General features: G+C 30.5%; 3 protein-coding genes across 4 annotated transcripts in view; 2 read left to right on the top strand and 1 right to left on the bottom strand.

Annotated features, from left to right (window-relative positions):
* The window catches only part of LOC115876380, a 68,405-nt gene extending 49,145 nt beyond the window's left edge, over window positions 1-19,260 (bottom strand). Inside the window, exons 1-3 of one of the 2 annotated variants that reach the window (XM_030892129.1) lie at window positions 19,055-19,260; window positions 18,639-18,786; window positions 18,386-18,524 (exon numbers count right to left, since the gene is read on the bottom strand). The gene's annotated coding sequence lies outside the window, so the exon portion shown is untranslated. The remainder of the gene's footprint in view (window positions 1-18,385; window positions 18,525-18,638; window positions 18,787-19,054) is intronic. The other variant, XM_030892130.1, reaches the window with a different exon arrangement.
* LOC115876378 (protein patched homolog 1-like) lies at window positions 1,742-17,259 on the top strand. The gene is made up of 16 exons (XM_030892123.1): window positions 1,742-2,279; window positions 6,040-6,286; window positions 8,552-8,625; window positions 8,799-9,026; window positions 9,136-9,307; window positions 9,366-9,463; window positions 9,637-9,757; window positions 9,809-9,938; window positions 10,083-10,249; window positions 10,624-10,872; window positions 11,957-12,272; window positions 13,099-13,241; window positions 13,296-13,457; window positions 13,883-14,056; window positions 14,962-15,183; window positions 17,057-17,259. Exons 1-16 carry the CDS (start codon window positions 2,197-2,199, stop codon window positions 17,204-17,206), a joined length of 2,736 nt encoding a protein of 911 aa, XP_030747983.1. The 5' UTR covers window positions 1,742-2,196; the 3' UTR covers window positions 17,207-17,259.
* A 132-nt stretch (window positions 19,261-19,392) lies between the features above and the next one.
* LOC115876375 (transcription termination factor 5, mitochondrial) lies at window positions 19,393-27,353 on the top strand. The gene is made up of 7 exons (XM_030892116.1): window positions 19,393-19,570; window positions 19,623-19,854; window positions 20,002-20,201; window positions 20,324-20,625; window positions 23,489-23,714; window positions 26,003-26,255; window positions 27,156-27,353. The coding sequence occupies exons 1-7, from the start codon at window positions 19,465-19,467 to the stop codon at window positions 27,328-27,330; spliced, it is 1,494 nt and encodes a 497-aa protein (XP_030747976.1). The 5' UTR covers window positions 19,393-19,464; the 3' UTR covers window positions 27,331-27,353.
* The last annotated feature ends 179 nt before the right edge of the window (window positions 27,354-27,532 follow it).

Genomic DNA, 27,532 nt, shown 5'->3' with positions numbered 1-27,532 from the left:
ACTTAGATAATTAAGTAGAAACGTAAGCTATTCTGTATAAATTGTAATATTTTTAGTCTTTTTTCGCCTGTAATATAAACTTTTTAGAATTATTAAATTGTTTTGTTATTTTCTTTCCTTTAAATATGTTTCGTATACCGAGTGCGTCTCAAAAGTGGCTCATCCCTATAGCTTTTTTATTTTTTCAGATAAAAAATCGAGAATTGGTATGTTAGCATATGACATAAATTAGGATTGATTGGTAGTTTCAATTGTTTTTGGTCATTTCCTGTTACACCGGAAATGACTACAACTTTTGATTTTTAAATGGCACCCTCGGTATTTTTTTATTTTATTCGATAGAAAATGGCATTCTGAATAGAATGACATATCATATGTCAACTTTCAATCTAGAGTGCCATGGCTATGTTAAAAACAATAATTCTTCATCAAGGAGCCTTGGAAAAATAGATTTAATTGTCTAATGTTTTTAGTGTCTTGTCCTGGCCAGTTAGAAAATGCTCAAATCGTATTTTTAATCATATCTCAATTTTTTCAAATGGAACGGGTGTGGCTCATTAGCATATTTAGAAAAAGCATTTTTTTACGAATAATTTGATACCAAACAATTGGTATTTTGAGTCAAATTTTCGTTACGAACCGTAAGATATAATTTCAAATAAACCATATGCGAAAATGTCAAAAGTTGACATATGATATGTCATTCTATTCAGAGTGACATTTCGTATCGAATAAAGTAAAAAAATACCGGTGGTGTCATTTAAAAATCGAAAGTTGTAGTCATTTCCGAAAACAATTGAATTCGTCAATCAATCCTAATTTATGTCATATACTAACATACCAAATCTCGTTTCTTTAACTAAAAAAATAAAAAAGTTATAGGGGTGAGCCACTTTTGAGACTCACCCGGTATAGTGATTAGGCAGCACCAAAAATCGGATTTATTTTGTTTAAACTGCGCCGACGGAACGTTGGAAATGTTCTTAACACGTTTAAAAATCCTATAACTTTTGTATTTAACTTTTTGCGGACCTACCTCCATCCTACCTCCTATATTTTACCTAATAATTCAATCGTTTCCATACATAAAAGCGACCCTGTATATCATATATTAAGTACTTATGTATATGTTTCCCCAACTATATGCTCATCCCCCCACCCTGGATTTCAGTCTGCGGACGCCCTTGATAACACCCTTTTAAACTGGGTTGGTTTATGTTAAAAAGTGGAATAATGGCATTTTTTATGTTATTTATGAAAATACGTATAAAGTATATTATATTTTTATAAAGCTCATAACAAGACAAGTATAATAACAAAAATATATACAGGGTGTCCCGTTAAAAAAAACATAACTTCGATAAGTTATAAGATAAGAAGGGGGCTAAAAATGCAAAAATTTCACATTCACCCTGTATTTGAGGGACTAAGAAGGCTATGACAAATCTGTGTGTACCATCCTTAGTTTCACAAAAAAAATGGTACAATGATGTGAAAACCGCATCTTTGTATCTCTTCTCATAAACGGGAAACCACACAAAACCCATACAAGGTGAGATCGGAAACTTTTCGCACTACACCCGTATTTATAAAATAATTTTTATCTAAACGTAATACTGGTTGTATAATAATCGTTAATCAGAGACCTTGGTTTCAACAAAGGATTTTGATAACGGACAGGAAGAAACTGTTTCAACATTTTATCTGAAATTTATACAATTTAAAGTATCGCGATATAATCATCAACATATTACTGCCAAAACTCATAATTATTATGCAAAAAATTAACAACTAGTCTTATTCAACAATTATTGTACTTCGATCCTCTGAAATTAAAATTAATGAATTCGCGTTAAGCAGTGTCATACGATATGTATATTATGTTTTCGGGGAATATTTTGCAGGAACCCGTTGGTAATTTTGAAAAATGCGCTCACCTTGACTGTCAGCTGTATTATTTGTGCTTTGTTATTAGTTATATCGATTTGAGCAGGCAAGAAAACGTCAGTTACAAAGTGAGCGAGACTGGTTTAGGTTATGCGGTTTATGGTCAAGTGCATATTCATTTTCTTTCATTTTTTTATTTGCCAGTCGATGTATTAGTGTACCGCACAAGTATCGAAAATCAATTAAAAAAATCTGTGTTATTTGCCAGTTTTGTTTTTGTTTTAAATCAATTCGTTCGCTGAGCTTAAAATGGTTTGTGATATTTTGCGCAAAAATGTTTTTCAAAAATTTACTTATGGTGTAGTAACAACGACCGAAGCGTTTTTTTACAGGTAGGTAACTATTTTTGGCGAGTTATTTTTAATTCTACAGCTTCGTGCTAATTCTAGAAAATACCTATTGCTTAAATAAATATTTAAATTTAGACTTCAAATAGTTGGTTTGTACTGAAATTATTTCGCTAATATTTATTCAGAGCGAAAATAAAAAATATTTTGAATATTTATTTTAGTATTAACAGAGATTAACTTAACTTTATTTATTTTTTCATCATGTTTTGTCTCAACTGCTGTATATGTTTATACTCATACATATCATATACCGTATGATCGAAAAAAAACGGCGTCAGCGATGGCTATGCGATGAAGATCGCAGTCATTTTATATGTAAAATTATATGGGGAATGTCATCGATGTTCATTTCCCAGCCAACTGGGCGTCGTTTTTTTTTGATCATACGGCGCTCAGACGACTCGTGTACATTTGCGAACATTTGTTATTGGTATACAGGATATACAGGGTGCGTCGGGTATCTATTTATTATAGGAGCTACACCGCACTCTTGATTATGAGCCGCGCTTTCGCCGGACCCTGTATGTCGATAAAAAATGTTTGCTAAGTACACGAGTCACAGTATTCACAGTATATGCATTATTAAAATAAATATTTAAAATGTGGTGTTATTGTAATTTATTGTTTAGTTTAAATGAGCTGTAATGTGTGTTTTTAGATCATCCATTTTTTGGTACATACATATCTATTGTACCTATACCTACTTGCACTATGTTTGTTTAGTTTAAATTTCTTTATTGCTTCATACAGTTATTGTATTCAAATCATATTCAAATGAACAATAATCTAATATTTAAATGAATATTGAATTAATAAATGGTTGAATAAACCGTAAAAAGGAAAAAGTTTAAATTCCGTATTATTAATATATTTTAAGTATAAGTAAAGCTCATAATAGAAGAACTAAAATAAAATAATAATGTAGAGATACGAGTGGAGTCAAAAACTGCAAAAAATTCAAATTTGCCCTGTATTTCAGAAACCAAGGGGCTAGGACAAATTTGTGTGTAGCATCTTTAGTTTCATAAAAAAAATAGTACAATGATGTGAAAACCGTATCTTTGTATCTCTACTCTTAAACGAGAAACCCCATAAAACACACGAAAATGGGACACCCTGTACATCCTCTAAAAATATAAAATGAAGTATTCATATTATATTTTTTGAATTATAAACGTCCGTTCTCATAGGCTAGTAATAATAATAAATATATAGTTAATAAATTTGTAGATATTTTGTTGTTCATTACTGTATTATTTATAATTATTTTTAATCTATACTGTTACTTGGGAATTATTGCTCCTTAATTTAAGAGAGAAAAATGAATGTTATTAATTTTATATGAGGTACCTAATTGAATATAAATTACTAAATAATGATTGGTTAGAACTGGGGACTTGCTATTCATATTAGTGAGTTTCTAATATACAGTATTTCCAAAGTTAGGCAAAAGATTTAATGAGGTATTTCTTAATGAAATAGAAAATCGCATCAATATATAGTTTTAACGAGGCGAAAATTTGAGTTTGCGACGGGTTAAAATTTTAGATAAATATGTTTAATACAATATGAATATTCACAATAATAAAAGGTTGTCTATTGTACCTACGGTTTAAAAGTAGAATAGAAACACAGATAAAATAGTAATATAGAAAGATAAAAAACAGAACGGATTCTAAATACCAAGTTAGAATTGAATCCGAATTTGGAATTGGAATTGAATGGGCGTTTTTTTTTGAAAAAAAAATTTGCCGAAGAAAATTCGTAAAAAGTTTTAGTAGTTATTCGAGTTTCGGACATTAAAAACTACTAACCAAGAAATTCGTAGAAAATGCCAAAAATGTATATTAAATATGCATGAAATCGTTAAATTTTAACTTCTTAATATCGGTGACATCTTTTTTTCGCATTTTTGCCGAAATTCGAATGTCCGAAAATCGAAATAAAAATTAAATTTCTTTCTACTAAAAAGTAATTCTTTCTATGCCCTCACTTTGAAATTGTGTCCAATGAACTTATTTTTATTCCAAAAATACGTAGCAGCACAAACTAACTGTAATAGTTGTATGTCTAGGTAATATTGGGACACCATCTATTATGCATATTGGCAAATGTATCAATAAACATATATTTATATAATATAATTGTTATTTGAGGGTTATTATTATAAGATTAGAGTAGAGTACATACTTAGATTTATCATTTTTGAGTTTTTTTGTCTAGTGTCATTATTAAAATATATTATCCATAAAAATAATTTATTAAATAACATGTAAAAACGTTATTATTCATTCTTTTTTGTCATGTTTTAAAATAATTTATTTTTTTGGTTTATTATCAATCAATAAATAGATAAATAATGGATAGCATTAAATAAAACCAATAATTACAACACATTTTTTTCTGTTCAACCATAATAATTAAATAATTATTTCAATATTCTATGAACAATAAGTAATTCGTTAATTTCGTTAACCCAATTAATGCCAATTATCAAAATGTAATTAATGCGTAATAAAGCATTTAATAAGGTCTGGTTGTAGGTCTATAAATGTTTGAATCACTATTATTTACCTCTGCTTCAGCCATGAATTGGGTTCTTTATTAGATAATTTAAATAATAATGTTCAATATTTACGTTGAACCCATTTACTCGTATATGTGTTTAGATAATAAAAATGCAACGGAAAGATAATAAAAATAAGCAACAGTCACCAGCAGATAGTTTAGACTTTATTTTTGAAAGATATAAAGTAGTTTTTTTTCATCAGAATAGGTTCTATGATTTTTTTTATATTTTTATTTGGGTGTGTAAAAAATATGACTTTTTCAATACGTGAAATCATCAAATCGTTAATCAAAAAGAGATTTGACTCTTTTTGATCATTCTGTTCTATTTTTTGTAACAGCAAACGAGGATCTCGATTCCCGTAAATTTAAACAAATTTTACTTTATTCCATAGAAAATAACACTCTGAATAGAATGACATATCATATGTCAACTTTTGACATTTTCGCATATGGTTTATTTGAAATAATAACTAGCGGTTCGTAACGAAAATTTGACTCGAAATACCAAGTGTTTGGTACCAAATTATTCGTGAAAAAATGCTTTTTCCAAATATGCTAATGAGCCACCCTCGTTCCATTTGAAAAAATTGAGATATGAGTAAGAATTAATACGATTTGAGCATTTTCTAACTGGTCAGGACAAGACACTATAAACATTAGACGATCAAATCTATTTTTCCAAGGCTCCTTGATTAAGAATTAGTGTTTTTAACATAGTCATGGCATGGCACTCTAGATTGAATATTAAAATACAATTTTTTATTTAGCGAAAATGTCAAAATTATGTCATATGATATGTCATTGTCTATTCAGAATGTCATTTTCTATCGAATAAAGTAAAAAATACCAAGGGTGCCGTTTAAAAATCAAAAGTTGTAGTAATTTCCGGTGAAACAGAAAGTGACCAAAAACCATAAAATTGAATACGTCAATCAATCCTAATTTGTGTCATATACTAATATACCAAATCTCGTTTTTTTTATCTGGAAAAATAAAAAAGTTATGGGGGTGAGCCACTTTTGAGACGCACCCGGTATTAGATATACCTAACATCTTTAAAAAATTAGCAAAAAGAATATTAAAAAATCGAATTTTTTTTAAAAGTCTCTTTGTGAAAGTATATTTGTGAAAATTTGATTTTTAATTCTAAAATACATGGTTATTGTTCTAGGCTTGGTATTGCCATTGCTAAACAACCAATAAAAACTATCATAATCTGCTGGATAGCTGTGTTCCTTAGCTCGTTTGGGTTCCTGAGATTTCATCAAGAGAAGAACCCTTTAAAATTATGGGTACCGCCACATACCACTTTTATCAGGGATTCTGAATGGTTGATGAAGACGTTCCAGAGAGGTTTCAGCGACGAGGCAGTCATATTAGTGGACGATGATGTCCTAACACCAAAAGTTATATCGAAAGTATGTATGTAATATGTAACATCTGTATACAGCCTCTATTATTTTTGTTAATTAAATTTAATAAAAAACTTGCTCGACGACTTGGAAAAAATAATTTTTGAGAGCCTGGTGTATTTAGAAACTTTTTACGTTTTGTATTTTTTTCTTACCGGTTTAACGTTAAAAATTTTAATACAAAAAATGAAATATACAGGGTTATTCATCTCATACGTTGTAGGTCTATTAGAGCTATAATTTATCAAAATAAAAAATTCTCCGTTGCGTTTTTTTTGCATGCGAGTGTATTTTATTATTGATGGTGACGATAAATTTTACAATAATTATCTTTTTTTAAGTCATTAAAACTTAACTAGAAATGAGATTAAATGATACACTTAATTAGTTTATTTTTTATGCAAATTTATTGTTTGCTGTTATTCTAATAATAATTTGAATAATCGTACTGTTAATTACTGCATTACGTTGTAACTCAATAATGTATTTATATATAATTATTATTAATTTAGCACACCTTCAGTTATTGACGCAAGAATTTATTCTATCATACATATTGTTTAAATTAGATGTATTTATCTCTTTTTGTTTAAACTACTGAGTGAAAAAATATACATTTCCGTGATGTTTTACGCAAAAAATGTCTCTTGGTAAAAATCTCTACAAGCAACCGTTCCCAAGATATTTAGAATGGAAGTAGTCAATACATGTCATTATTGACAAAAAATGATGAGTTATTGAAATGATAAATTTGGTAACTTTTTATTTTTTTTAATTAATCAAAAATTTTTCTTTGACGAAAAGTTATTACTCATCAAACCAGTTAAAAAATATGTAGGTGGCGCCCTCTTCAAGTAGGAGTCATATGGATATTAAAATCAAATTTCTCATGACAAAAAACTCCCAGCCACCAATTTTCATCCAAATATTGACTTTACCATAGGAAATTATTTGAAAAAAATCGAAATAAAAATGAAACTTCTACACCCTGTATCTCCGAAACCAAGCATTTTAGGACATACATTTATACGAACTTTTTTACTTATTTTTATTCGCACAATATATGCTGAAGAAGTTTCTGGAATACAATTCGGACCACCATGTATATGTAATAAATACATGCAAGAATATTTTTACAAAGGAAACAGACAATATTAATAATTTTCATGAATAATACAGCCTAGATGATATTTAACGTAAATAAAATTAAATTTTAAAAGTATGAACCAAAAACAAGCATAAATTTGGGTTACAATAATTATTTTCATATTAAGTTGGACGTTTTTTTAATATTTCCTGTCGGCATAAATATACAATTTAATTTAAAATTGGTTTTTAATTTAATACATTACGCGCTATTAGAGCTATGCCGATTTTTAAATTAATATACAGTGTGTCCTGAATTGGCACTATCCAGAAGATCCCCTATAGCCTTTTTATTTTTTCAGATAAAAAAACGAGATTTGGTATGTTAGTAAATGACATAAATTAGGATTGATTGATGTATTCAGTTGTTTTTGGTCAACTTCCTGTTTCACCGGAAATGACTACAATTTTTTATTTTTAAATGGCACCCTCGGTATTTTTTTACTTTATTCGATAGAAAATGACATTGTGAATAGAATGACATATCATATGTCAACTTTTGACATTCTCGCTTAATAAAAAGTTGTATTTTAAAATTCAATCTAGAGTGCCATGGCTATGTTAAGAACACTAATTCTTAATCAAGGAGCCTTGGAAAAATAGATTGGATTTGATCGTCTAATGTTTTTAGTGTCTTGTCCTGGCCAGATAGAAAATGCTCAAATCGTATTTTTAATCATATCTCAATTTCGATGGCGGCTCAATAGCATATTTGGAATAAGCATTTTTTTATGAATAATTTGAAACCACACACTTGGAATACGAGTCAAATTTTCGTTACGAACCGCAAGTTATAATTTCAAATAAACCATATGCAAAAATGTCAAAAGTTGACATATATGTCATTCTATTCAGAGTGTTATTTTCTATTGAATAAAGTAAAAAAATACCGAGAGTGCCATTTAAAAATAAAAAGTTGTAGTCATTTCCGGTGAAACAGAAAGTGATCAAAAACAATTGAATACGTCAATCAATCCTAATTTATGTCATATACTAACATACCAAATAAAAAAGTTATAGGGGTGAGCCACATTTGAGACGCATCTGGTATTTTTTTTATTTTTAATACAAATTCGAATAATACTTCATAAATAAGTTATACCTTACAATTATTTTTTGTTTCAGCTAGCTGATATTCATAATCAAATAATGTCTTCCAAATCTGAAAATAATATAACAATGAATGATGTGTGCTTTAGGTAAATATTTTAATTCCCAAATACATTAAAGAAAACTAAAGCTAGAAATTATTTTTAATATTAGATACATGAAAAAATTTCTGAAATGAAGACTATGAAACACTACTTAATTTTTTTCGGCAACACATTTGATTTATGGTACGAGTATATTTTTTATTATTGCTAAATTTTAGGATTCCTAGAGTAGATAGAACTTTACTGAAGCTATTAATGACAGATAGTGAATATGAAACTGACCCGAGTATACAGATGAGCCCAGCTCTATATTGTAGCTTTATAGAAGCTATGAAAAGCCAGTGCTATACAAAAAGTATTCTGGAGTTATGGGACTACAATATGACGAAAATAGCAGCTCTTACCAAAGACGATATTGTAAATGCTGTAAATACTTATGACAAAAAGTAAGAATGTAGAAAGGAAAAGAAATGGTAGTAAAAATGAACTTATCAAATTTTCATAGTTCACCAAATTGTATAATTTCATAGTCAATATAATAGGTCTATATTTTAGTTTAATATTTGGTAAATTGAAAAGTTATGAAGAGCTACTGGGTGGAATAGTAAGAAATGAAACGGGACATATCATTAAAGCTGCAGCTATTCAGAACTATTGGTTACTGTTGGTCAATTTTTCTTCAGTTGACATGGACAAGGCTGGTAATATGGCCGGAACTGGAGAATGGGTAAGTTTGGGACGGTGGAATGAGTGATGGGATATTTTGATAAATCAACTGTTTCTAGGCCTCCGAAGAGGCCTTAGAATGGGAAATTATCTTTCTAGATTTAATGGCAAATATTTCAAAGACTCTGGATGGATTTTACTACTTTGCTGGAAGAAGGTATTATACTGTTAGTGATACCATGCGTTTTTATAGACACTCGAAAAAAATTACCGAATTTGTTCAAAAACTGTTGTTGCACACTACTCGATAAGTTTCGTTAAATTTTGCTGTAGATATTAAAAATTTGTAAACAACTGGTTTTATTTTTAATGTTTTTTTTTGTATTCTAGTTTTGGCGATATCAGTAACAATTCGATGTTCCAAGACATAGATAAGTTATGCTTAGGTGTATTTATTATGGTGCTATACGTCCAGTTTGTCATATCAAAATTTAATTGGCTGGAGGCAAGGGTATGGGCTTGAACTTAAAATAGTAGCGAAGGAAACAGCACGGTAAAGTAGATTGTTTTAGGTTCGGCTGGTCTCATGGTTATATTAATGGGTTTCATCGTCGGAGCCGGATTGTGTTCACTTTTTGGGGTATTCTATGGACCAGTACATCTGTCCTTGCCATTTTTATTAATGGGTTTAGGTAAGTTCATAAATAAAAATATATAGATCGGTAACTCCTCTATTTCTCAGCAATTTATTTTTATTCTTCTCCATATTTTTCCATGTTCTATTTGAATTTTTGCTGTTATATAGTTACATATTACATATATGTTTTTTTTTTCAGGTGTTGATGATATGTTGGTTATCATGAGTTGCTGGGATGAACTGACGCAGGAAGAGAAACGACTGCCAATGCACGAACGCATAGGATTAATGTTAAAACACGGTGGTGTTTCCATCACAATCACATCATTCACCGACGTTATAGCTTTTATTATAGGCTCTTCGACGGTAAGCAAATATCGACGTAGCATCTGAGAAATCTTAGACGTATAATGTGAAGAGAGGTTGCAAAGAATTTTTTTAAGATGGTTAAAAGCATTTCTGGCCTTTAACGATCAAACACTTAAAGAACTATTTACAAACTTATTTAACTATTTATTTAAAAGGGATCTATTTGAATTTAATTTAAAAGGCGCGAGCATGTCTACCGACTCTGAAGCTCCTGAAATTGCTTGAAACTCTAGTACTCGATTATTGAAATTAATCGATTTTTCCCATCACTAATTTTCACGCGAGGAATCACCCCACGAGATATGGCACATGTTGTTTGAAACACCCTGTATGTCTTAATAATAGTCTGATCGATTTTATTGATTTTTTAGATACTTCCCTGTCTCGAGTCCTTTTGTATCTACGCTGCTGTTGGAGTATTCATGACGTTCGTTTTTGCGTTGACTTTCTTCACAGCTTGCTTCGTATTGGACCAGAAGAGATTCGAGGACAACCGAAATGGTATCATCCCCTGTATTTCCCACGAAAATTACAAACCGAACCAGTGCAGCCAGAGCAACATAACAAACAGAGTCATAGCAACGATATACTCGAAAGTAATTTTAACAAAGCCGGGAAAGGTAAAAAAAATAAAATGAAATCTTATAATGTGTCATTACAATGAGACTTTTTTAAGTTCGCGCCCTTAAAAATTATCCCGATCCACTTACACTTTTTTGAGTCACCCTGTAGAAGTTAAAATATTTTCCTGAAATACCTTTGAATAAGACTAAGGAAGGAGCATAATGCTATCCATGTATTCATGCATGGTGGGCGGAAAAGCCACCATAAAAGCTCTCTAGGGTGGGGATCCTTGACAGTTCTGTTTGACGATTCATTTGACACATTTGAATTTGATTTGAAATTTTGTGGATTTGTCAGTCTTTACGGAGCTTATTTTATGTTATTTATTATTTATTCTACTACTGATAGTTGTATAAAGGTAGTAAATCTAGATGGAAATTGTGGCAGAACTTAAATTAACAGTGACACTATCCCGATTTATCGAAAAAGACTCTAAAATAGTTGGTTGTGTAGCGTGCGGTAGATCTCGGCAAAAATTGAGTGAAATAATGGAACAACTTTTCGCTAGTAAGTGACTATATAATATACACCGATCATTTATGAAATTCACTTAAATTAACTAAATTATATATATTTCTTGCATTTTAGCTTTTATTTATTACTTGTCAAAGATTAGATGTCAAAGAATTTAGATACGTTAATTTGACTTACCTGCTTCAGTAGCGTATCGGATGTTTGTGTTAATAAATACTTATTATAACTTATCTATTTTTATTAGAATTATATATTTTTATAACAATTTTAATAACTACCAACATTTATTCACAACGTAAAATAAAACAACAAATTATTGAGTCTACCCCACGTCTACCCTACATCATAGTTTTACATTTTTTAAATAAAATTAGAACGACACTGATAAACCGGAATTTAAGTCGGCCATATTTGAGGCCCATCGCGGTGTACCTAAGATTTTTGATATGCTCCTTCCTTAGTCTTCTTATTCAAAGTGAAATACATATACTTTAGTTTGGCACTTATAACTTTATTTGGCAGGGTCATATGGGCGTTCCACAGTGCGACGTTCTTTTTTATTGTACGAGTACAACCCTTTACGAACATTTTTGTTTTGTTTTTCAGATCTTTGTGGTACTGATTACCCTCGTATGTCTCGGATTCAGTACCGAGAGCGCCTTGAAACTGGAGCAACGATTCGACCCTAAATGGTTCTTACCTAAAGGTACCCATCTGGTCGATTTCTTGGCAGCCAAGGAACAGTATTACCCTGACGCCGGCTGGGATGTTTCAATGTACATGGGCGCTTTAGAATATAATCAAGAATTGATACGTATAAAGGACGCGGTAGACAAACTGGAAAATATGACAGGGTTTGTGAGCAACGTCATGTCTTGGGTAGATCCGTTCAGGACCTTTGTTTTAGTCAATTTTAAACATGGTAAGTAAGTAAGGAAACTCTTTGTGGTAACACGTTGAGTAGATAGTTATTTAACTGAAATAGTAAATTAATTTGTGAATTTTTTATTCTTTTAACTTAATCATAAATTTTTCTGCGAAAAAAATATGATAAAACAGTTTCTGTTGAACTTTTGATACAAAAATATTTCAAATTTATGATTTTAGTCTAATAACTATTTAGTCAACATGTTTAATTGATGTCAATGATGACAGGTATTGATAATTTCAATTCCAAATATCTCGAGAACCATTATTCGTAGCGATTTTTACCAAGAGTCGTTTTTAACGTAAAAAACGTCGTTATGTATGTTTTTTCACTCAGTAGTTTTATACAGGTACGGACGAAAAGTTATTACTCTTCAAACCAGTTAAAAATTACGTAGATGGCGCCCTCTACAAGTAGGAGTCGTATTGACCTCAGAATCAAATTTCTCATGTCAAAAAACTCCCAGACACCAATTTTCATGCAAATATTGACGTTACTTTATAAGTCATTTGAAAAAAAAATCGAAATAAAAATGAAATTTCTACACCCTGTATCTGCGAAACTAAGCATTTTAGGACATACATTTATACGAACTTTTTTACTTATTTTTATCTGCAGAATATGCTGCCAAAGTTTTATTCCGAAAACTTTGGCAGTTTCTTGGCTTGGTGGTTGGTTTGGATTGATGACATTATCCATATAATTTGACATACAGAATGACAGCGATCTTACTTATATGAAATGATCTAAATAGAGGCTAACCTAAACGTCAAATTAATAATAATTAAAATGATGTTAAATTATGTTTCTTTTATTTCAGACATTTACAAAGAAGACTTGGACGAAGGCAGATTTAGTGTATTTTTATCAAAATTCTTGCACAGTCCGAGATACGCGAAATATCAAGGAAACTTCGTTTTTGAAACTGATTTAGAATGTGGAGCGCCCATCCCAAAAATTAAAGTATTTTTTGAGGCATTTGGTGTATATTCCATAGTATAAAACGAATTTTTTTAGATGTCCAGCATAGATTTCAATATGAAAAGATTTTCCGATCCGAGAGATCATATTAAGCCGATGCACCAGATACAAGATGTAGCGGAAAATGCTAATTTCACGACAGGCGATAGGTTTGCCACTACTTGGTCGAAATTTTTCGCAATGTGGATTACAGACGAGGTAAAACATTAGAAAAATAAGTAAACATAGAGGAATTTTAAACATTAGTCGATACAACCGTCAAACGCGCTATACACTCTTCGCGAAATAGAACGAAGCATGTCAAGGTCTTATTATTTTTCGATATTTTTCCTCTCCTAACTTTGATTCGTCTCGGCTTATTTTGACTACTCGCCCTTGACATACTTCGTTCTATTTCGCGAATAGTATAGAGTACGTTTCACTGTTTTGTTTACTCTTAAACACTCTACACTATGCCCGAAATGTTTCACGAAATATTTCAGGAAAGTTTTATAATAATATTTCAGGAAATAATTCAGAGAACTTTATTCGTTAGTTTATTTGTCAGATTTTTAAGTTAGGTTAGTTAAACTCCTTATTGAAAAGTGTAATTTGTATAATACATAGTATTTTTTTATTTCCAGTTAATTGATGTTGAAGTAATGAGAAATTTAGAGCTAGCTCTGATTTGCGTAATGGCTTGTACAATCCTACTGATCGCAGACTGGCAAATTTGTTTTTGGATATTTGTTTGCGTTTTAATTACTATGATCAACGTTTGCGGATTTATGCAGAGATGGGGTCTCACAATAGACTTGGTAAGTAAAGTCTTTCCAACGATACAAGGGACAATTTCGACAGACGCGAGACGCAACGACCAAAAACTGACATAAAATTTACTTTTGAATTAAGGCTGTATTCCTTTGCTTACCTTGGTTATGGTTTTATGTTCCGTTTCTATCGGTTTCCTGAAAGTTTTCTTATTACGGAACACGGTTCTTGAAAAATTCGGTTATAACTGTCACCAAACTAACCAGCGCGAGAAGGCTGGTTTTTCTGGTTTTGATTGTCAATCAATGTTATTTATGTGAAAGAAATCAAGCAAATATTGGAAGTTCGAGTGAAATTCTGATTTAATTTCTAAAATTTGTAATAATATTTTGTATTTACATCCAAAAGCAATGGAGGTAGGCAGTAAAGGTAAATAAATTTCATTAACTAAATAGAATGACTTTTTAGGACCATTTAAACATATCATGCAGCCATTGTTTCTTAAAGTCAGGATCATTTAAAGAAAACATGAAAAACAAGATAAGAAGTAATCGTGAACGTTTTGTAAGCTATAAAAATATAAATATTGATTAGATTTGTGTATTTATTATTGATCTATTTTAATATTGGACCTGCAAATCTTTACTTGAGCTGTCTAACGAGTTTAACAGTTTATTAATAAAGTACTTTTCAATATTAAACTCCATTGAAAAGAAGAAGCAAACGTAAAAGCAGAGAATAGGTACATTAAAAATGCATAAAAGATAAATTTTATAGTAGAGGTATTGAAATTTAGAAAACGTCAACATTTGACGTTTCCAATCAAGTAGTTTACCGGTCTGGTTCGCCCGGTTTTGCAACGAAATACAGCTTAAATGTTTTGATCAATGATTATTTATAATAATAACAATATGCCAAGACACCGGATTAAGAATTTAAATTAATATTTCAGGTTTCCTGCATAGGCTTAGAATTGGCAATAGGTCTATGTGTGGATTACGCTACTCATATTGGGCATACATTTCTGACAGTACACGAGGGATCCAGACATGAGAGAACTATGCGAACGGTAACCTCTATCGGATCTGCTGTTTTATATGGAGGTCTCTCGACATTTATTGGAATTTGTATGATGAGCCAGTCTGATGCCTATACGTTTCAGTCCTTCTTTAAGGTTTGTATACATGAAATATGCAGAGTATTTGCTAAATAAAATGAAACATTTTAGAGTGTACCATATTGTAAAAAAGTTTATAAAAAAGTTTTACTACAAAAATAGAGATCGTCTAATGTTTTTAGTGTCTTGTTCTGGCTGATTATAAACAATGCGCAAATCGTATTTTTAGTCATATCTCAATTTTTTCAAATGGAATGAGGGTAGCTCATTAACGTATTTGGAAAAAGCATTTCTTCAAACTTCTTGGGGATAGCGACTCTGTTTTTATAACAAAAAAAATATACAGGCCCTGTATTTTATAGTTGCCCAATGACTAATAGTACGAGAGCTAGCAACGTCGGAAAAACAAGTATTTTAAGACGTCTGGCTCTTTGATATATCTTTTACTATGCTCTCTAGAACAGCGTGCGGCCCGTCTGGCTGCCGGTAAACGTTGCGTTCTCTACTGCGCATTGAAAGAAGATCCTATATTTTTATTAGTCCTTTAAATTCTAGTATTGAATATTAATCGAACGTCTCCATAGCGCAGTGCGTAGAGTTTCCGACCACGAACCGATGATTCAGAGTTCGGGTCAGGGCAAAGACTTTTCTATTTTATTTTCGTTTATATTCTGATAGTAAAGTATGTATTAAATATTTGTTTTTGAATCACCATAATTATTTTTTAATACTTTACTATCAGAATATAAACGAAAATAAAATAAAAAGTCGTTGACCTGACCCGGATTCGAACTCTGAATCTTCGGTTCGTGGTCGGAAACTCTACGCACAGCGCTATGGAGACGTTCGATATATCGTGGGCGTACAGCGAAAATCCACTAAGTCACATTTTTGGTGGAATTGGGTTAAACACACCACTATGTCCAGTTTTTCACGGTCTTTAACATGAAAAACCCATTAAGTCCAATTTCCGCATTCTTATAATATAATATAAGGATGCCGAAATTGGACTTAATGGGGTTTTCATGTTAAAGACCGTGAAAAACTGGACATAGTGGTGTGTTTAATCCAATTCAACCAAAAATGTGACTTAGTGGATTTTCGCTGTACGCCCACGATATATTCAATACTAGAATTTATAGGACTAAATTAATAAAAAAATATAGCATCTTCTTCCGATGCGCAGTAGTGAACGCAACGGGTATCGGCCGCCAGATGGACCGCATGCTGTCCCAGAGAGCATAGTAAAATATATATAAAAGCTTTCTTACAATACTTTCTCGAAAACGTTGCTAGCTCTTAGACTATAAAGAATACAAGGACATATAACACCCGAGACGAAATTGTTACCATGGCACCAACCAGTGCCGTGGCCATATATTTTTCTTAACTTAACTGCTTGAAGGGATATTTATATTTTTGATAAATGTTTTGACTACGCCTGTAGGCGGTGACATCATACTAATTAATGACGAAATAAATGTATTAAAATGTTAACAGAAGGTAGAAAACTAGTATCGACGTATAGCACATCTTAAGTACATATACTATCAGAAAAATAATTACCAAATTCAATAAGAAAACGCTAAAAAGGTGGAGTGGACTGTTTATTTACTTATGAAACGCAACTCTCCCGGCTCTTTCTTATCATTGTGGCTTTAAAGCTTGAAAGCTGAACACATCACCATTGTAATAAAGTTTATACAAAGTTCACTACACACAACAAATTATTAAAAATCGCTAAAATTGTCGCAGTTGACGAGGTGGTGACTCATCCGTAGGCTCCAAAAAGATGGTTCTAACGTAACAAATTCTGCTGCAGCCCGTATATGGGCGTTACATGTTCTTCTATTCTTTAGTCATTGGGTGAGCCACTTTTGAAACGCACCCGGTATAGATATTATGAGTAAATTAAGTGTGTTTTTTACAGATATTCTTGCTTGTCATTATATTTGGTCTATTTCACGGGACTATATTTTTACCCGTAATGTTAAGCTGGATTGGACCAAGACCTTACCAGACAAAATCGAAACCAATACCTCAAGACGACGTAATAGAGAACTGTACTGAATTGACATAGTATTAGGATAATTTATTTTGTTAGTTTACCAAAAATTAAATTATTTTTTCATTTCTTGTTGTTTTAATATATTCAAGCATGTCACTGATATTTTTAATAAAATAATTCTTAAAATTCTCTGAGAACTTTTCTCGTAAATTTTATATAACTCGAAACTAATTTAATACAGTATTATCCACCCCAAACGGTATATATTCTGTGTTTCTGATATATGGAAAAGTGAAAAATATGGTTGGAAAGAAGCTAAAATCAAAGAATATACCACCTACTACCGTTATCTAAAATATAAAAATATGGAATATGGGAATCACCCAAAGTTACTAAATTAGCAGCAGATTTCAGCTTGTTTACAAATAATTTTATATTGTTTCCATGTATTAAGTGCATTATATTCGACTAGGTTTCGATATTTTAACATGGTAAAAAGCTAAAACTAAAAAAAAATTCACCTAAATTAGCAAATTTTTTAAAAGGATATCTAAAAAAATATAGCAAAAAGTAGCCCACCACAAGTTTGTGTCCACCCCCAGCAAATCTTGGCAAGTAAATTTAAGTTTTATATAACAATTATACATATAGATTTTTGATACATACAATATTTTATACATATTTTACATGTAAAATATATAAAAAAATGTTTATTGCAGAAATTGTATTTCTCTGATTATAATGGGGCCATTGGAGAAATCCAGTTAGAGTAGCATTATTTATTGTTTCAAAACATTAATTATAATATATTAGGATATTAAAAATACTACTTGGAATTAGTAAAAATAGTTTGCTTTGGATGTGGTCCAAGACATATTAAAAGCATTTTACATATTTTTACTGCTATAATGAAAAAGATGTACATCTTATGACTACATAACAAAAGTTGTGTATCGATTTTTACTTGTGAAATGTAATTCCCGCCACTTTTTTCTCAGTGTGGCTGCCTGGGTAACGAATTTCAGACATAATAATCAGTAAATTATTTTGTTTTTGAAACAATAAGATAAATAATGATCGAATAAAAACGGCGTCAGCGATGGCTACGAAATGAAGATCGTTGTCATTTTAAATGTAAAATTATATGGGAAATGTCATCGATCGTCATTTTCAAGCCAACTGGGCGCCGTTTTTTTTTCGATCATACGGTATATTAAAGTGTAATACTATGGTGTAATAGGAATGACTTACAAAAAATAGTAGTGAAAAAGCTTTCTCAGCTTAGAACTGGTTGGGACACCTAGAAAGCCTCGAAAGGTGAGTTTGGAACAGATTCAAGGACCTGGAGCTAAGGACTTGGGAGAGGAACCTGGGATCAGCAACCTGAAATCTAAAAAACAGAGACTTTATGAAAAAAATCCAAAAATCCAAAGTCCTTCTCTAAAAATCTCAAAGATAAATTAAATAATATAAATATTCAAATAGTATAACAGGAATGACTTACAAAAATAGTACTTGGTAAAAAAGCTTTCTTAGCTTCGGAACGGGAAAATGGAACACCTAGAAAGCACTCGAAATGTAAATCTGGAATGGAAACCTGGAGTCAGGGACTTGGGAAAGGAACCTGATATCCAGTAACGTGAACCTGATATCTAAAAAATAGATTTTAATTATGTTTATTAATATTTTATAAATTCAATGACTTTTTCCAAAAATCTGAGAAAAAAGGAATGACTTAACAAAAAATACCTAGTAGTAAACAAGTTTCTCAACTTTAAAACTGAAAAATAAAACACGTAGAAAAGACTGGAAATGTGAGTTTGGGATGAATCAGGAATCAAAGCATTTTAGAATCAGCAGTTTACAGTTATTTTGTACCAAGGCTAGTAGTATATTATAATATTATAGTTAGCATATTACCTTAATTCTTATAAACTGGAATATTATAATAATCTCTGTGCTGACATCAAACTATAACGTATAATCCAAAATCCAAACACGGTATATCCTTATATCCTTGGTATACGGTATACCCCAAACACCAACAAAACACAAAACATGATAAGATATTCTCTTGAAGAGAATAGAATATCTTATCATGTTTTGTTTTGTGAAGAGAATCTTCTGTGATTATAGAAGATTCAAAAAATGGCGCCGTACCACAGAGCTTACCGGGCTGAAATGAAACCACAGATGAAACATCCAAATCATATGGACAGTCATCATGACACAATGACAAATGACATAGGTATGTCATATTGTCAAAATATAAAATAAATATTTATTTTTGTTTATTTAATATTTAACCACAATATTATTATTTTTTTACTATGTTTTATAAGAATACTTCTTTTTTAAACGAAAGAAACACTATATTTATGAGAAGATATACCTCCTGTTATACTAATAACGTTAGAGTATTGATGGATTTATTTAGTAAGTTTTTAGTGTTATTTACTTGAAATAAAATAACTTGAGGGCTCTATAGATTTCTCTGAATCTAAGGCTGAGGCATATGTTCGAAAGCACAAAAAGCTTTTCCACAAAGAAACATCGCAAATCGTTGATAGTTATCATTTCTGTAAAAAGATAGGATATACCAATAGAGATATTTTAAAATATTCAAATTTATTGATACCACCATATATTCAACATGTTCAACACTTTAAATCGTTGGAAGAGACCGGTTGTAATCCAATTCATCCCAAACTACTAAGCAAGTAAGTGTTGTATATTGTGTTCGTTATTTTTTGACTTTCACCAAATTTATGCGAATATCAGTATTCAAAAAAATATTTAAAATGTAACTAACATTAGTAAAGGTATTACATATTACAAGTAATACTAATTTTCTTTTTTATTTTTAGTCCAAAACTGTATATGAAGAGACCAATTTCAGTTTTTAAAGTTTTGAAGTTTTTAAAAGCAGAAATAAATGTAGCTGATCAGTTTTTACAGTACATCAATCTTCCTATTGAAAAACCCAAAGAATTAGACAAAAGAAAGAATATTCTTGATGACATGCTATGGACGGATATTCATAAACGAATTTTAGACGAGTGGCTTAGTCAGTATTCAAAACTATTGTTCATCTCTCGTTACTTTTCCTAATGTAGCGGGGACACAATCTGTCAAAGTAATCAAAGTTAGATATTTTCTGTTTAAATTAAAATTTGTTTTATTTTTCAGAAGCAAGACTAGATGCATCAGACGAAGATATTATTAAGTTGTTTCGAATTCATAAAATGATTAAAAATAAAAGTTTTCGGGTAATAGAAGAAAATATTCAGTTAGCCGAATCTTTGGGATTAGACAGTCGGAAAATTTTGAAGTGTGGTTATCTATTAAATAACTATCCAGAATATCCAAAAACGGTCTTAAGGGACTTTCCTAATTTAGCAGGCTTAGATATGAGAGCTGCCATGAAAACAAATCCAAAATTAATGATGATTAATCCGAAAAATATTTTGAAAATATATGGTTTATTGAAGGTATAACTCAACCAATATACAGTGTGGTCCGAATTATATTCGTTAAACTTTTTAAATCCCTATTATCTACTAGCACATCAAACTTGTATATTATTGCATATTTCAATTCTTCCTCCAATTTTAAGTAATAATCGTAATACACAATGTACATAAATTGTAGAATTGAAATGTTAAACGAAAATTTTGTAATTTTCAGACTTGTTATAATCTCATTTTATACATCTATAGATGCTAAGTTGAGAACTAACGCCAAATATTATTAAGTACCATAGTTTCGGCAGAATGGCATCGTTAAGTGAAACTGGACATATCGAAATTAATTAAATCAAATTGTTTAAGTGATATTTTTAAAAGTCAATAACTCGGAAACTGTTGGTTTGAGGTACATCGTGTGTATATCGATTTTTGCTTAGAATTGAAGGAAGAATTGAAATATGCAGTAATATACAGGGGGTTCTATTTAAAAAAATTAAACTTTTATGTGCCACGATTTCATGCCCCACTCTGTATACTTAAATTTATTACTACTCTATTCCTCTACTCATGCGTACTTAAAAATATGTTTTAAATTTTCACCATGACATTCTTTCCATCTTTAATGTATGAAAATATTAAATGATATTTGACTCCTTCATATTAGAATATATAAACAAGGATATTACCCTTGTTTATATATTTTTAAAGTTGCCCAACCGACTAGACAAAATGTGCTGCCAACTGGAGGACAAATCGTGAACCTTTCGGTGCGGAGTCAAAAATATCGATTATTTTCGTTATTTTCCTCAGAGTAATGTAATAATATAGCCCAGGGTTTCTGCGAACTTTACTAGTGATCAGCTGATTAAGAAATTTAAACGAAACTTTTATTTTATTGTAAATTGTGGATTATTTTTGCCTGTTATTTTAAGAATTCTAAACCGTATTAACATACAACCGTACAACATATCGAAATAATTATTTCTTTCATAATTTCGATATGTTGGTACATTATTTATAATTTATGATAATGCTAATTGATGTTAATTAATATTTAAAAAAAGTTACATACCTATTTTAATTTGATTTAATGCAGGTTTATAAAAGAATCATTTCATTCTTAGATTATTTTATTCTAAATTGAGTGCTTTACGAATTTTATGATATTTTTTTTTGAAAACATGAAACTTTTTACATTTTTGATGCCAACTAATTGGCATGGTATTATTGGTATGGAAATTAGCCAAGAAAGAAAAGAATTGGCTATAACTTGTAATTTTTCGAAAAAAACATATTATACCCATATCTCTGAAAAGCTTAAAAAATGGCGCTTTTTATGAAGTCATGGCCAACTATGGTTTCCATTTAAAAAAAAACAGAAAACACAAACTCATTAGGTATGTGATTATCTACAACTTTTATCTGAAAACTTTTTGTCTAAAATACCGTATGATCGAATAAAAACGGTTTCAGCGATGGCTATGAAATGACGATCGATGATATTTCCCATATAATTTTACATAGATATAAAATGACAGCGATCTTCATTTCATAGCCATCGTTGACGCCGTTTTTATTCGATCATACGGTAGAATATAATGGAATTAGAGACAAAGTTTTAAAATAGGCAAAATTTGTTTTTTTTTCGAAATATCTAGTAAGCCTTGAATTTCTCCGAAAAATCCGAAAGGCGCATATTTATGACCCCACAAAACTACAATTCTTTCCCCATTTAACCGACTCTCTATCTCCAGTAGTTTCCGAGATACCCATAGAGAACATCGTAGGAAACTCGCCCTGTATAGTATTTAGAAACTAACTATTATTATTATTTGACTAGATTAATTTGATTAATAAAACTCGATTAATTTAATTTAAAATGAATTTGATCAGATTATTTTTTCGTATATTCTACTACCAGAAAATCAAAATTATATGATAACGCACTTTTCAACGAAGTTGAAGGAAGATATAGTGTATCATCACAATACTTAATAGAATTACTACAATTAGAAGAAAAACAAAAAGAAAAAATACACAAATACCTTCACCTACTACTCATCTACAAAATAAACTAATATAATCTCTTATAAAAACACTACACAACTACTTCTTCACTACTTCAACCACTTCTACACTGAAAAAATTATCAAACTTACTAATTAATCAAACAAAAAGAAAAAATGACCAAATTATCCCTTCACCTACTACTTAACTGCAAAATAATAAACTATAAAAACACTACTAAACTATTTCTGGTATTCTACACTAAACATTATAATTAAACTAAATAAAATTAATCTAATTTTACACTACAACTACAAAGAAATAAGAACATTTTAAAACTAAAAGAAACAGAACCTCGATACGTGCAACCAGTATAATAGATCAAGCGGACAAAGAATATAAAATACTTTAAAAATGTGCATTCTGAAAGAAAAAATATCTCGAAAATTATCTAAACAAACATTTTTTTTCTTATCAGTGAAAAGCATCGGCCTCGTCGGCTTTGCGAAATTTGTCGGGTATTTACAATGGTCGAATTGTATAATTACCAGCTTTTAAGCATATCTAATAGACAAAAAGTATCTGGTCGATTAGTAACCAATTGGCACAGTCCGAAAATTATCGATTTTTATTTTCTCTGTTTTTATTGGTCGCTTCAAAATTCAGAGTAACAAAAAATATTTTTCTGTAGTAAAAGACTGTGAAATACGCCCCGCCATCTGGTGCTTTACATCCATAAACGTCTTAGGTTGAGCTACTTTAAAAATTCATATACAAGGATATTACTTAGTCTTTTATTCAATGTGTTCTTTTTTGTAAACTAATGAAATGATTTATTTATTAGATTTTTGGGTAATTGTAAAACATTCTTTGATTTTAGGAACATGGCATATCTGACGAACACATCCGGAAAAAACATCAAATTTTTACCATGAATGTCGATACTATTCGTTGCAGATTACTAGAAATTAAAAGGCATCCAGAACTTAGATCTATAAGTGATTATATAAATATTTTACATTTAATTGTTCACCAAAAGAAAATCAATTCGAGGTTGTCGTTTATGCAGGAACTTAAACTAAAATGTGGTAGTTTTCAAATTTTCCGTAAGTTACAAATTAACTGAAATTCGTATACCGTGCTGGTCATCCGATTTATGTGGTCTGGATTTTAATGCGTGTGACAGAGAATAATATAAATGACCGGTTGACAGACAGAGAGACAAAATTAAAAGCGGCATACAGTGTTGCCGGTTTTTTGCGTTTGTAGGAAAATGTCTGTAGAAAAATATAAGCTATTTTAAAAACTTTCATGGTATACTACTGAAATGATGATAATATATCTAAACTAAATATAATCTATTACAGCTCTGTAGTAAAATGAGTAACTAATAGTGAAAAATAAAGTGCCAACATTAGATGCAACATTTTTCATAAACCCCTACTTATGCGGTTTCAATTTTTTTTTGATGGAAAATCCGGCAATACTGTGATGTGTCGACCCAATTTTTATCTCTTTTTAATACATTTGATTTTCCATTAAGCTGTCTACATCACTGCCTTACATGTTAAAATCCAGAGCGCACAGTTTCGATGACCAAATCGGTATATGTAATTTGTTTTTCTTATGAGTGATCTGTCTCAAAAACATAAAAACAACTTTAAAAACAATAAATTATTGATACTGTACTTTTTACGTGTATACAGGATGTTTCCAAAAAAATGTGCCATCTTTCGTGGGGAGATTCTTCACGTAAAAATAAGATTTATTTTTGGAAGACAATTATAATAAATCGAAAACTCCCTGTAGCTACGAAACCAAGCAGAATCGGACATATGTTGATATGAAAAATAAATCCTATTTTTACGTGAGGAATCTCCCCACGAAAGATAGCACAGGTTTTTTGAAACACCCTATATATCCACCCTGTTGGAAAGCTAATTATTGTTTTGACTGGTTCATTTGACGTGAAAGTTGCTTAGCACAGTTGCTTGACCGCCGACGCCCCCCCAGCCAGGCGGCCTAAAAGATAAAGTTCTTGGACTTTTATCATATTATTTCCAAAAAAATCCTGTATGTGTATTTCGCCACTGCTGCAAGAAAATCTACAAAATAAAATAATTATTTTTTGTAAACACTTCTGCGCTAAACCTAAACGGACGCTGCTTGTCAGAAGTTATGTTTACGGTAATACAAATTTGCCTAACAAAGCAAAAAAAAAATGCTTAACGTTTCGGAAAGTTATCTCTTTCCGTCGTCGGAAGCAAAAAAATACAAAGAATATAGAAAAAAACTATTTAAAATATTTAAATTCAACTATTCGAGAACACTTTACTTTTTTTAAAACAGATACGTCTACAAGAAACCGTTGACGTTCTGTTGTTTGTTGACGGTTTCTTGTAGACGTATCTGCTTTAACAGCGCCGTCTAGCTTCCACGTAAAAATGTATGGAAACAAAGTTTATACTGAGGATTATTACGAAAGAAAAGCTCTTTTAAACGAACCCTAGTTTGTTTAAATCGACTAACCTAAACCAGAGTTATCCTTATTTTAGTAAAAGAAAGTTTAACCTTCCCCCACCACTTTATTTAAAAAAAAAAATACAAATTTCCCATTGATTACAATAGGAATACCTCTTCACTTGAATATTTTTGAGAACAATCTTGTTTTCTGATTGGCCTCACAGATGCGCCCCCTAGCGGACATTTGTCGAACTTTTCTTTGGAGTAGTTTCTGAGATACAGGCCACCCGGTACTTAATCAAATTTAAAATTTAATGCCGGGTCCAGAACAAGGCGACAAAAAGTAAACACGATTTTGAGACAAGAACAAGACAATTTGCGACAAAAAATGGGAAATTCTGACAAGACAAACTTGACATATTTTCTCTTTCGTTGTATTTTTTATTTAGAACGGTGTTTTTCAAGTTACGGACGATTTAATGTCACTAACGCATTTTTCATCAAAGTGGGTAAATATGACCATCCTTTAACTTTCGATTTAAGCCATACTATTGAACCGAGTTGAATTGATTTACTCATTCACGCAGAATTTAATTCTCTTTTATTTGACTAATGGGGCAATACTTGCTAAAACGCAACGTTTCGGAACTATAGGCGAAGATATGAAAAAAAGTCCAAGACTTTTACCATCTTTTGGACCTCCAAGCTCGAGCGGTGGTCGAGCGACCGTGCAAACCTAATATAATTAAAAAAGAAAAAGAAAGAAGAAATCTTCAAGTAGAAATCCTTGAAGAAATTCTCATACAAACGCTTTTTTGACATCAAATGGAATAAAATAAAAACAATAATTACCTTTCCGACACTTTTCCAAGTAGTCTTAATAAATCCTATGTGGCTGGCGTAAATATAATAACGTATAATTTTATTTTAGAAAATATGGAAGATAAATTTTTTGAGGATTATATCAAGGAAGGAAAAGACGTAAATTTAAAAGCGGACCTCATCAGATTTCTTTCGATATTGTTCAAGAAAGATAAAAAGGAAGTGTCAAAAATAATATATGCGCATCCGTGTTGTCAGTGTGTACCTTTTATAGATATGGAAGACACTTATAATTATTTAATCAAAAAAGGATACACAAATGAGAGTATTTTCAAAGCTATGTACATCTTGCTGTATCCAAAGTAAGACGTTTTTATTTTTATTTAAAAAAGCGGAAAAAAAATCGAACACTATTTTTAAATTCATCTACTGTTACGGTTTTTTAAAGTTCTGCGTATGCTGAATACTCATGCCAATTTGAACAATTTTGTATAAGCCGTTTTTAACTAATTTATGAAAGACTGTATTTGTTTTTAAATTAAAACTGAACGGGTAAAAAACAACGCAAAGAAATTTTTAAAACTTGGTTTATTTTCCTACCTCGAATTTGTAGCCTCTATAAACGTTAATTTATTTATTATTATAAAAAAAATTCAGTGATTTTAATTATTATTTATATTTTTACTGACTTGACTATCTAAATCAAAATTATCAAATTAATGAGTTACCGTACTTATTTAAACATTTCATTTAATGTATTTTTCAAATTTTTTGGTTGTATTTTGCTATCACAATAGGAGGAGAAATTAATAGCTTAGATCTAATATCAAGGTTCTATTTTTTAACCGCTTGTTGAATATTTTAAATATCCTTTTTAATGTTGATGATAATTTTATACGACGCGACGTTTCAAAAAATTCATAATTAGAAAAAAATATTAACTAGAAAGAATTCTTTCAATATTTTGTGTACCAACTGGCATGCTGGCAATTTACACAAATTACCTTTAGATTTGAAAAAAAAACAAACCGAAGAAACTTTGACAGAACGGTAAATAAAAAGAATCATAAAATGTGGGCGATCACGAAAAAAAAAATAACCGGTTATAAATTTAAATAAAGTCCATAAACTAATGTCGAAATTGCCATCTTGACACCAGCCATCTTGATTGCAATTTTATTGAAAAATCGCTTTGTATTAACAAGTTTTATTATTCTATACTATAAACTTAAAAAAATGTATACTTAAAAAAATAATTGTAGGTCTAAAATAGATGAAGCCATAAAGACCATTTTACTAGACCCTGACGCGGATTTTTATGATTTAACTCAAAAGCAGGTCCTCAATTTGGCTTTATATCATATGGAGAAGAAACATCACTTTACTGGAAACGGAATATGGGCTACTACTCCCCCTGAAGATATTGTTTTAGAATAATAAATTTTCTTATAGAGTAAAAATGATTTTTTATTTATTAAAAAAAAGTGAATATAAAAATACAGTGTAAAGTTGAAAGTTCCGAAATATTTACATTCTTTGAAAACTTATTTGGATAAAGTTATCTACTACTATATCTAGATGATACAGTGAACGACATAATATCGGACACGTGCTGTAATGGGCGGTAATACAATATCCA

Source organism: Sitophilus oryzae, unplaced genomic scaffold (assembly GCF_002938485.1).
Source record: "Sitophilus oryzae breed Bouriz unplaced genomic scaffold, Soryzae_2.0 scaffold_1436_pilon_pilon, whole genome shotgun sequence".
Classification (NCBI taxonomy): domain Eukaryota; kingdom Metazoa; phylum Arthropoda; class Insecta; order Coleoptera; family Curculionidae; genus Sitophilus; species Sitophilus oryzae.
The sequence above is the reverse complement of the archived record's forward strand: the minus strand, read 5'-3'. Positions and strand labels throughout refer to the sequence as shown.